Source organism: Lipotes vexillifer, unplaced genomic scaffold (genome assembly GCF_000442215.2).
Source record: "Lipotes vexillifer unplaced genomic scaffold, Lipotes_vexillifer_v1.1 scaffold1691, whole genome shotgun sequence".
Taxonomy (NCBI): domain Eukaryota; kingdom Metazoa; phylum Chordata; class Mammalia; order Artiodactyla; family Lipotidae; genus Lipotes; species Lipotes vexillifer.
Genome location: NW_006789046.1, coordinates 2,834,658 through 2,847,004, shown reverse-complemented (window position 1 = coordinate 2,847,004; position 12,347 = coordinate 2,834,658). Strand labels below are relative to the sequence as shown.

Genomic DNA, 12,347 nt, shown 5'->3' with positions numbered 1-12,347 from the left:
TCAAAGATAATTTTCTGTGAGGCTCACTACGGGAACACAATGGCATGGTGGCAAAGCTAGTTTTATTGGGCCACAGTAATGAGACTGGGATAAAATGAGACTTTCTTGCCCAAATCATGAAAAAACCAGAAGGTTACAGAAAATAATAAATAAAACAAGATGCGTCCATACGCAAAAGAGTAGTCTCTCTACCTCATACCATATACAAACATTAACTCAAAATGGATCAATGACCTAAATAGAATAGCTAAAGTAATAACCTTAGGAGAAAAAAGCTTAGGTGTAAAACATCATGACCTTGTATTAGGCAATAGTTTCCTACATATGACACTAGAAACACAAGTAACACAAGGAAATTGGACATCATCAAAATTTAAAATTTTCTGCATTAGGGACTTCCCTGGCTGTGCAATGGTTAAGACTCCACGCTTCCACTGCCAGGGGCATGGGTTCGATTCCTGGTCGGGGAACTAGGATCCCATATGCCACACAGCGTGCCAAAAGAAAATAATAAAATAAAATAAAAATAAATAAAATAAAAATTTTGCATCAAAGGACACTGTTAAGAAGGTGAAAAGACAACACAGAATGGAAGAAAATATTTGCAAATTGTATCTGATAAGGGACTTGTATCTAGAATATATAAAGAACCCCTGCAACCCAATAATAAATGACAAATAACCCAGTTAAAAACGGCAAAGGGTCTCAATAAACATTTCTCTAAAGAAGATAAACAAATGACCAGGAAGCACATGAAAAGATGCTTGACATCATTAGCTCCCAGGGAAATGCAAGTCAAAACCACAGGGAGCTACAACCTCACAACCAATAGGATGGTTGTGTAATCAAAATGACAAAAGTTGGCAAGAATGTAAAGAAATTGGGACCCTTGTACACTGCTGGCAGGAATGTAAAATGGTGCAGCTGCTTTGGAAAATGGTCTGGCATTTCCTCAAACTGTTAAACAGAGTTACAGATAACCCAGCCGTTCCACTCCTACTTATGTACCCAAAAGAAATGAAAATATATGTCTGCACACAAACTTGTGGATGAATGTTCTTAGCAGCATTACTTGTAGTAAACAAAAAAGCGGAAGCAACCCAAATGTCCATCAGTGGATGAATGGATGCATAAAATGTGGCATATCCATTCAATGGGATATTACTCAGCCATAAAAAGGAATAAAGCACTGATACAGGCTACAACATGGATGAACCTCAAAAACATTATGCTGAGTGAAAGAAGCCAGTCACGGAAGACCACATATTGTATGATTCCATTTATATGAAATTCCAGAATAGGCAACACCATAGAGAGAGAAAGTAGGTTAGTGGTTTCCAGGGGCTGGCGGGAGGTAGGGGGAGTGACTGCTGACAGGTATGAAATTTCTTTTTGTAGTGATGAAAGTGTCCTAACATTGATAGCAGTTGTAGTTGCACAACTCTGTGACTATACTAAAAACAAATGAGTTGCACAATTTAAATGGGTGAATTGAATGGTACATAAATCACATTTTCAATAAAGTAGTTATAAAAAGCAAACAAAACACACACACAGTGCTTCCCTGGTGGCGCAGTGGTTGAGAGTCCACCTGCCGATGCAGGGGACGCGGGTTCGTGCCCCGGTCCGGGAGGATCCCACAGGCCGCGGAGCGGCTGGGCCCTTGAGCCATGGCCGCTGAGCCTGCGCGTTCGGAGCCTGTGCTCTGCAATGGGAGAGGCCACAACAGTGAGAGGCCCGCGTACCACAACACACACACACACACACACACACACACACACACACACACACACCCCAGAATGCCTTGTCCTCTTCTGTTGAGCTGCAGAGCCAGTCTCATTACCCCAGGCTTGACTTAGCATGGGGCTATAGGGTCTGGGGTCCGATGAGGTGGGATGGGAGTGTCAGGGTTAGTTCTTCCAAGAGCATTAACGGACAAACATTTTGGAATCAAATGATGGATGAGATCACACAAACACAGGAGGCTGACTCAGGTTGCAAGCGAAGCATTCCAGAAGGGACAGCTAATTGAGGACCATGCCTTTCTCTCTGAAGTTCCCACACAGCTGGAGTAGGGACTAGAAAGGCACAGTGACCTCAAATGTCCCTACCTCAACTGGCCCTGGTAACCAGCTCCTCCCAAGGCAGAATAGAGCACAGCCCTTTTCTTCATAGGTAGGTGACCAGGCGAGGACAAGGAATTTCTACCTTAGAGATTTTCACAGGTAAGATTAGAAGTCCACACACTCTAGATAATTTGAAAACATCCCTGACTAAAGATAGAGAAACTGTTCGAACTATTCAATTGAGATAGCCACTAAGTTAGTTGTCCATTCAGTTGAGAGCCTACCTACTAAAAATATCCAACAAGTATGTATTAAATACTTACCATGTGGGGGAAAAACTCACAGCAGAATTATCACAATCAAAAATTAAAATAATGATGCTTGCTACCTTTGAGGAGATAAAAGACAAGATTGAGAATTGTGGCAAATAACTTGAAACTAATAAGAAAAAGAAAGCCACATGGAAGCTCTAGAAGTGGAAAATAAAACGAGTGAGATGAGGGACTCAGTGGATGAGTATGCCAGCACATTATACAGAGCTGAAGAGAAAAATCAGTGAATTAGAAGGTAAACCTGAAGAAAATATCCAGTAAGAAGCCTGGAGAGACAGAAGAGGCAAAGGACAGAATAGAGGCCATATCTCTACAAGGCGACACTGAGAAAGACCTCCTTGACACCTAGGCTCAGGAGTCACACCACAGCCACTTTGGCCATATTCCAGTTGTCAGCCCAGAGAAGGGATGGGTAAAAGGCTCTATCTTTGGTTGGGAGGAGACAGAAAGAATTTGCAGCCATGTCTAATCCATCAGAGATGCCACTTACAAAATGTCATTTGCCTCGGAGTAAAGCTAACAGTAGATGTGTAAGACCTCTACATAGAGAACAAGATGTTATTAAGAAAAAAAAAAAAATCTAAATCTATGTTGGTTCTTGCCCTCTCAGAGGCAGATGCCAAGACAGGATTGGAGATACACAAGATTTGTAATTATAAAAGGATATAACTCAGGAACAGCCAGATGGGAGAGAGGCATAGGGGAAAGTATGTGGGGTGGGCCTGGGAACTTCCATGCTCTTTTGGGAAGGTGCTACCCTCCCAGCACCTCCATGGGTTCACCAAGCCAGAAGCTCCCCAAACCCTATAGTTCAGGGGTTTCTAAGGAGGCTTCATTATATTGATTGGCCATCGGTGATTAATCCAATCTCCAGTCCCTCTCCCCTCCCGGGAGGTGGAGGTGTGCATACTGAGAGTACCAACTCTCTAAGCAAGGTTGGTTCCCTAGCAACCAGCCTCCATCACGTGGTGGCGGGGCCTCCCCCAGAGTCACCTCATTAACATGAACTCTGTTGTGGTTGAAAGGGGCTTGTTATAACTCACAAAAGACACCTTTACGGTTCTTATCATTTAGGAAATTCCAAGGGTTTTAGGAGTTCTGTGCCAGAAATGAAGACCAAACATACATTTCTTATTATAAATCACATCACAGAGCCCAAAACAGACTCAAGCATGTGTGGGCACTTGATTTTCCAGAAAGGGACAGTGCAAAGCATGGGGTAAAGGACGGTCTTTCCAAAAATCATGAATGACTGAGGGTTCATCATAGATAAAAAATAAAACATATATACAGAATAGACAAACAACAAGGTTCTACCGTATAGCACAGGGAACTATATTCAGTATCTTGTAATAACCTATAATAGAAAAGAATCTGAAAAAGAAATATATATATATATATGTATAACTGAATCACTTTGCTGTTCACCTGAAACTAACACAACATTGTACATCAACTATACTCCAATTAAAAAATAAAATAAAATAAAATGTGACCTCCTCCCTCACGTTATAAACAAAAATAATTCCAGGTGGCCTGTAGACCAGAAGGGGAAGGGCAAAACAATAAAGCTTCTAGAAAATAACAGAGGATGGAGTAGTCCATACTCTCATGAGTTGGGGGTAGGGAAATACATTTTGAAAAAGACACAAAAGTACTAATCGTAAAAGAAAAGTCTGATGAATTCTACTGCAACAAAATTAAGGATTGTTTTGGATGAGTTAGCAGGGCACTAACAGAAATTACAAAGCATCTAGAACTTACTGAAAGTGAAAGCTGTTGCTATCAAAACCTGTGGGATACAGTGAAAGTCATTCTCAGAGGGAAATGTATTCCCTCAACTGCATTTATAGGAAAACAAGAAAGATTTCAAAGTAAGTGAACCACACTGTCTACTTTTGAAACCAGAAAAAGAACAACAAAATAAATCCAAAGAAAATAACAGGAAAGAAAATAAAAGCAGAAATGAGTGAAATAGAAAACAAACAAAAAATAGAACAAAATGTAGGACTGACAAAATAGACAGCCCTTCAAAAAAAAAGCATCAGGAAAAAAAAGAAAGAATACTCAAATAAACAACACTGGAAATTAAAGCGAGGGCGTAACCAAGAGGTCAAAAAACATGATTAGAAATGGCTTAATACCCTACATTTGAAAACCTCAATGAAATGGACACTTTTATAGGAAAACACTTATTAGCATAAAATTGGCCCAGGAAGAAAGAGAAACATCTGAATAAGTCAGTAACCAGAAAGGAAGATGAAATACTAAGGACCTACCCTCAGAAGGCAACTGGAAGTTGTAGACATAAAAAACAAAGAACTAAACTTCACAATTATTAACTAAAAATGCAGGAAAGCATCTTCATGACCTTAAAGTCGGGACAGCACTCCTAAATAGAAGAAAACAGCAAAGCCACAAAGGACAGTATTAATAAACTTGACCATATGGGAATCTAAAAGACCTATAGTACAAGATAAGCAGACATATATTTGTTCCATCTATGTATGTAAGAGGCAAAATATTAGTATTTAGAATATATGCAACACCTACGCAACAGGAAGGAAAGACAACACAGTAGTAATGGGCAAACCTCCCTCCGCCCTGCAACAGGTATGCCATGGAAGAAAACTCATTTCCAAATGGCTGACCAACACGAAAAGCTGCAACTTCAATTAAAAACAACAGCCAGACACCTTCGGGCACCCACCCAGTGAGCAAAAATCTTCAAGTTCTATAATATCACTGTTTGAGAGGTTGTGGAATAACCTGTATTTACCCCGCACTGGGGAGGATGTTGGTGACGGAGCATTCGGATGGCAGTTTGGTAGTGACTTAAAACTGAAAACGTGCGTGCTGTCACTCGCAGCAACTCTAATCCTGTTTTATCTGAAAAAGAAAAAAACATACATATACCTCAAACGGTCTATAGAAATATGTTCATTTTAACGTGTAAAAAATAATAGCAAACAAATGTTTACTATTTAAATGTCCACCGATGGGTAGATGGGTAAGTAGACTGATGTGTCAAAATGATAGCAGAGTAAACAATAGTCAAAACAAACAAATTAGAGCTATTTCAATCAATGTGGCTTGATTTCAAAAATATTGCTGAGTGAAAAAAAACAAGATACAGAATAATGTGTACAATATGATACCTTTTTTTTTTTTTGCGGTACATGGGCCTCTCACTGTTGTGGCCTCTCCCGTTGCGGAGCACAGGCTCCGGACGCGCAGGCTCAGTGGCTATGGCTCACGGGCCCAGCCACTCCATGGCATGTGGGATCTTCCCGGACCGGGGCACGAACACCGTGTACCCTGCATCAGCAGGCGGACTCTCAACCACTGCGCCACCAGGGAAGCCCGATACCATTTTTTTTGATACCATTTTTATGAAACACAAACAATGTTATATGGTTCCAGATATATACAGGTGTGTAAAAGTATTTAAAGACATCTGGAAGGATACACGTCAAACCAATAGAACTGGGGGAATATTGAGGGGTCTCAGGAGGACAGGGGAGGCAAGGAAATCAGGAGGTGGATTAAAGGGAACATTCATTTCATCTGCAGTGCTTTAAATTTTTAAAAGGAGAAAATGAATGTAACTGTTGTTCAGGTATAATGATACGGGGACCCGGCAAGGGCAGGCACCCCAAGTTTGCCATGATTGTCGAGGAGTGTGTGCTCACAGGCAGACATGAGCCAGGAGGGGCTCAATATTCGTTGTGCAGGACGTTCAAGCAGATGCCTGGGCACAGCCTCGAGTGGGTGTAAAGGTGAGGTGGGTGGCTAGAGCCAGGAGCTGGGCCCAGCATCCTTTCATTCCTTAAGTCTTTGCTGAGCACCTAGGAGAACTCTGTAAAAGGGAGTGTGTTGAGCTGCACCATGCAGGCCTGCAAGCCCCGTGCTGGCCCAGCTTCAAGACCAAAGAGCCTGGAGTCAGTGACAGACACATCAATGGTTTAATGGATGGGGGAGCTTACGTGTCGGAAGCAAGGTCCTGGAGTGACAACCCACCATTTTGTGTGCAGTCCACGGCGGGTGGGATGTGGCGGCGTCTTTGCTCCCAGGGGGAGGGGGTGGTTACCAGTTATAGGGGGGAATTGACATCAGGTGGGCTCATCAGTTACCAGGGGAACAAGCAGAGGGGCACACTCCTTACCGCCCCTTTGATAAGCTATCGTGTTGATGTTCAGATCTAAAACTAGAACAATCTAGCCTGGGCCAGGGGCAAGTATGTAAGAAGGTCAGTCAGGTGAGTAGGGTGCAGGTGGAACAGGCATTGGTGGAGCAGGGGATGTAAGAGAGCAAGAGAACAGCCCCCTTGAGGGGCCTGACCATACAGAGCGATAGTTCAGAAGCAGGTCTTTAATGTGATTTTTGCTCTCACCCCAGCTGGTCTGAGGTAGCTGAGTGAAGGGAAAGTGGGATTTACTGCAGAAGGAATGCACTGAAGAACAATAATAAGATAATAAGATTTTGAAGAAAAATCCCCCCCAAAACAAAAACCAAACAAACAAAAACCGATAACAGCCTTGCAAGGCAGGCTATTATTTTGAGAGGTTTTTCTAAATTCCTGTGTTCTCCCCCTGTTGTAGTTAGATTCAGCTACCAAAGTACTGTTGGCTTAAATCAGACCGTAGTTTATTTTCCTTCCATAGGAATTCAAACACCAGCAGTCCAGGGCAATACTGTGGTCCGTGCCACTGGGGGAGCCAGGCCCCTTCTCTCTGGTTGCTCCATGCCCTCCCAATGTGGCTTCTGTCTTACAGTCTCAGACGGCTGCTGCAGTGCCTACCATCACATCCCACACCCACCTGGCCGCCAGCCGAAAGCAGGGAAGAAAAAGTGGGGAGCGTGTTCCTTTGTTTTGCAGGCACAGCCAGAATTGCAAGTGTGACTTCCATTCTCATCTGGAAACCAGAACGTGCTCGCCAGGCCCCTCTAAACTGCTGGGGATGTTGTCTTCATCTGGGCAGCCAGCAGCCAGCTGCCAGCTAAAACATGGGCTTCTCTCCCTAAAGTACAAGGGGAGGAGGGATATTGGGGACAATTTGTTGCTGCCACACCCTTCAGCATATGAACAACGAAGCCTGTGGAGCAGGTGACCTGGTTCTCGCTCCTGGGAGATTGTGGAGGCTGGAAGGGAGAGAGTGGAGGAAGGCAAAGCAAGCAGATGTGAGTCCAGGTCTCCGCTGGGCCCAACCGAGGGGCAGATGTGGCAGCCAGTGTGGGAAACACGAGGTGCGCAGCACCAAGCCGGTGGCACAGTTGGTCGATCAGGCAGGGGAGGTCCCCAGGCTCAGGTTTCCGAGCCAACCTGGCTTCCTGTGCTGGCATGGACAGAGCCAGGAGGCGTCGGTGGGGCCCCCATGGCAGGGCAAGGGGGCTCTGCAGCAAGGCTGCAGCGAAGATTCACAGGTAGGGCTGCCAGATTTAGCAAACTCAGGATCCCAGTTCACTTTGAATTTCAGGTAAATGAGAAAGAATTGCTTAGTATAATCATGTCCCGTTTCCATTTGTTGTTTATCTGGAAATCCAATTTAATTGGGTGTCCTGTACTTCATCTGGAAACGCTACAAGGTGAGGGTTTTAGGGGGCCTAGCCAGGCTTTGGAGGGGTGTGGAGCCCCAGCGGGACCAGCGTGAGCTCAAGGCAAACATGGGGACCTCCAGGATCGCCCTGACCCAGGACAAGGATCTTGAGACCAGGAGCCACAGGGACCTGCAGGGCAGGCGGCAAAGCAGGGGCCAATGCAGAGGCCACAGACCAGAGTCTTCCGGGCTGCTCTGGGGAGGGTGTGCAGGGTGACTTAAACTTCCCTGCTCCCCCAGACCAGAGGGAAACACTGCCAAGAGGGGCAGGGAAGGGAGGCCCAAGTATTTTTCCCCCCAGACACTGAGCATTACCCTAAGGAATCTCTAAGAACTATATTTGAGTTCTGAGGATGGAAAGTTTATTTTTACCACTAAGCTGCAGGTAAGCGGCTTAAATGCAGATCAAATGCAGACTCCACATCTTCTGCGCTCCCCTGAGCACAGCCAGAGGGGGGTCTTGACCCTGCGCCCCCTTCTCAAGGCAGACTTCCCAGGGCTTTGCAGTCCCTGTGATCACTGCCACCTTCTCCCGAGGGCCCTGTCTTCCCCTGCAGCATGGCCGGGATACGTATTCCACAGCCTAGTCATTTTCCCCACTCTCAGGGTTTATGGAAGCTTGGGGCCTCATAAAGTTCAAAGTCTGCAGTGATAATAAAGAGGCCCACTCAACTTGGCTTGGGCAGCAGGACACTCCTGGCTGTACGAAGGGGTGCTGGGGGCTGGGTGAGGGGCACATTGGGCGGGCCCAAACTCAGCCCTGCAGGGCCCAGCCTTGAGTCCAGGCGCTTCTCCTCACACTCCACACACTGGGAACCCCTCTGTGCCCAAGATGCTGGGGAGGTGCCACCTCTGAGATACCTCCAGGCCCTGTGGGCTTGGGGACCTGCAGATTTGGGGGTGTAGAAAAAAAATTGTGCTTCAGTGGAAACTATGCATTGTCTACATACTGCACATCCTGCTGTTATCTGATCCTAGCTTTTTTAAAAAGTTGAGGTATAGTTGATGTACAATATTATATAAGTTTCAGTACAACATAGTGATTCACAGTTTTTAAAGGTTATGCTCCATTTATAGTTATTATAAAATATTGGCTATATTCCCTGTGTTGTACACTATATCCTTGAAGCTTATTTATTTTATACACACACAGTAGTTTGTACCACTTAATCTGATTCTAGCTTTTTATCATCTTCTTTACAACGTAAATTGTAAATTGTCTTGTCCAGACGTTCAGTGATCTTGCCCACCCCCCACTCCTGCGGAAAAACTCATTCTGCCTCTATTAACGTTCTCATTTCAATATTCCTGATCTATAAAAGGCTCTCTTTTTTGATTCGCTTTTGAACTGGTTATAATACCTGTTTCCTTCGCTGATTAACGAATAGGACAATCTTTAACATTTGTCTATATTTATAGCTGATTGAGAATTATTATTTCACCTTTTTCTGAAAATTATCTTTGAATAGGGATTAGACGAACTGAGTTCAGATATCGCTTCTACAATTTACTGACTTTGTGACCTTCGGGAGATCGCTCATCTGAAAAAGGAGGCCGGCGAGGCCAGAACTGGTACACCGCCCCTCGTCTCGGCCCCGCCCCGCCACAGGCCCCGCCCCCAGACCTTCCTCCGCTACAAAGGCCCGGCGGCAGGTGAGCCAGCCCATGGCGCGAGCCTGGAGTCCGTCTGGAGCCCAGTCGGGGCGGGGCAGCAGCTCCTAGAAGTCCCCATTGGCCGGCTAGCGGTGTCAGGGGCGGGTTCCAGACTGCGATTGGCCGGCAGCCGGGCTGCCGGGAGGCACGGGCGGGGCAAAGTCATGGAGGCCGCGGGCGCCGGGACACGGGCGGCTGCGCGGCGGCGGGACCGGCGGCTGCGGGCGCCGGCGACCCTGAAGGAGCAGCGGGATCCCCAGCCAGGCGGGCGGCTGCCGCAGAGGAGGTGGGTAAGAGACCGGTGGGCGAATCCCGCGGCCCCGTCCCGCGGCCGGGCAGTGGGGCCAGAGTCGATGGGCGTCCGGCCCAGGCCCCGGGAGGCGCGCTGGGAGCTCCGGGCGCATGACAGCAATCTTCGGCCCCCAAGCCCCGTGTCCGCGGCGGGTCCTGCCCGCCGCCCCAGCCCGCACAGCAGCAGGCACGGACAGAGTCTCGGAACCGTGATGCGACCTCAGCAGCGGGCCAGGCTGGGAATCCTGGCGCCCTGGCGGGAAGCTTCGACATCCTCATCTGCGAAATGCGTTGATCGTGCCTTCCACCCCTGGCGGTGGATCTGCGCAGAGGATCCGAGCGTGGCATTTTTAATTGCTCAGGGCAGGCCAGCGTGTGTAATTAGGGTTATTCGTGCCCATGCTGGGCAGGAAAGGGGTTGGTGCCTGGAGCGGGGACATGTGAACTGGCCTTTGAGGAGGTGGAGGATTTCAGTAGGTGGAGAGTGGACGGAAGGGTGTTCCAGTTTGAGGGAACACAATGGGCAAAGGCACGTTTCCATAGTTTGCATTAAAAAATGTAAGCCAGAGGACATCTCCCCCTGCATGTCTAAGTGCGGGCTGGTCTGTTGGCTTCAAAGTGCTCTTTTTCTTTACCCTTTTATTTAAAAAAAATTTAACTCTTTCTTTGCTTAGAATTGAAGAGGCTCAAGAAGCAGTCTTTCGAGAAGTGGTCAGTTTTACCCCAGACCCTTTGCCAGGTGAGAAGGACCGAGGCTCTGAACACTTGTGTCCGTGTTCACTCTTGGAGCTTCTGGACAGGGCTGTCCCCTCCCCATCTCAAGTTTTCTGTTACTAATCCCATAATTTCCACTGATTCCTCGCTGTTTCCCTCCTCTGAACCAGTTCGATATTATGACAAGGACACCACCAAACCCATCAGCTTTTACTTGTCTTCCCTGGAGGAACTCTTGGCATGGACGCCCAACGTGGAGGACAGCTTTAACGTGGCCTTAGGGCCCCCTGAGTGTCGGCAGCCCCCTCTGAGCAGCAGCAGGCCCCGGACTTTGATGTGCCATGACATGATGGGCGGGTACCTGGATGACAAGTGAGGACACTGCGAGGGCATCGCCTGGCGGGAGGGGATGGAGGGGCGGGAGCGTGCCGTGTGGCAGAAGGAGCACCGGATGGGGAGTCAGGAGACGGGGCATCAGCCCACACTGCCACCAGCTGGGAGAGGAACTCAGGCCTCTTTGTTTCGTCTGTAAGAAGAGGGCACTGGATTAGGCAATAGCTGATGCCTCTTTCAGCTCTGAAACTGTTTGATTCTGGGGACTACCTGCACCTGAAGTCTGGGAGGCTGGAGAGGGCACCACAGCCGGGACCCTCTTCAGATGGCCTGGTGCAGAAACTTGGTTCTTCAGCTGATTTCTTTTCTTCATCCTCCTCACTCGAGCTCCCTTCCATCTTCCACTGGCTCTGGAGTTGTTCCACCCCCTCCCCTCCGCAGCCGGGGGCACTTCCTCCAGGTTGCTGCGGGGTCAGCTTAGAGATCTTAAACGTCCATAAAACAATCTTGGACATGACGATTGTTGGGAAGGCTTGAGTCAGAGCTGGCCAGCAAGGTACAGACAGAGGCAGGTGATGTAACCTCGGGTGTAGCTCACGTGGTTGTCAACCCCAACCTTACCAGCAGGCAGGCTATGTCCTGGGGAACTGCTGACTTCAGAACAGAGTGGGACCCCAGGCACGGGAGCTCTGCATGAGCCCCTCCCCGTCTCTTTCCTTCTGTCCTGTGTTTGTCTGCTTGTTGAGGCTAAACATGCTCAGTCCATCGGGTCCCATGCCGGGGGTACCTGCACGGCCTGGTAAAAACGTTTCCCTTGCGACCAACCCTGTCAACGTCCGGGCTGTGGCCTATGCTGCTTCTCAGCCCAGTCATTAGTCAGGGCCTGGCTCACAGCAAGCTTGCCGTTAGCGCCGACCAGATGGAACCAAAGAGAATGCTCACTCACTCGCCATTGCCCTCTCTTTTAACCGTGGGGTCGTCGTGTCCTTGTGTTTCTGGGTCCTGACTTTGTTCTCTTTCTTCACTAGGTTTATTCAGGGCTCAGCCACGCAGAACCCCTATTCCTTCTACCACTGGCAGCACATCGACATCTTTGTATACTTCAGCCATCACACGGTCACCATCCCCCCGGTAGGCTGGACCAACGCTGCCCACAGGCATGGGGTCTGTGTGCTGGGTAAGAGCCAGGGACCCACCTCCAACCCTGCCAGACTCGTTGGCACACCTGCCGGGTGACCCAGTGATGAAAGGGCTTGGGCTGGGCTTCCCTGGTAGCACAGCAGTTGATAGTCCGCCTGCCGACGCAGGGGACATGGGTTCATGCCCCGGTCCGGGAGGATCCCACGTGCCGCGGAGCGGCT

At 47.9% G+C, this 12,347-nt stretch overlaps 1 protein-coding gene across 1 annotated transcript in view; it reads left to right on the top strand.

Moving 5' to 3' along the window:
• The first annotated feature begins 9,812 nt into the window (after positions 1 to 9,812).
• The window catches only part of ENGASE (endo-beta-N-acetylglucosaminidase), an 8,678-nt gene continuing 6,143 nt past the window's right edge, over positions 9,813 to 12,347 (top strand). The window contains exons 1-4 of the mRNA XM_007462390.1: positions 9,813 to 10,255; positions 10,614 to 10,678; positions 10,824 to 11,025; positions 12,015 to 12,163. Coding sequence (XP_007462452.1) covers positions 9,813 to 10,255; positions 10,614 to 10,678; positions 10,824 to 11,025; positions 12,015 to 12,163 — 859 coding nt within the window. The remainder of the gene's footprint in view (positions 10,256 to 10,613; positions 10,679 to 10,823; positions 11,026 to 12,014; positions 12,164 to 12,347) is intronic.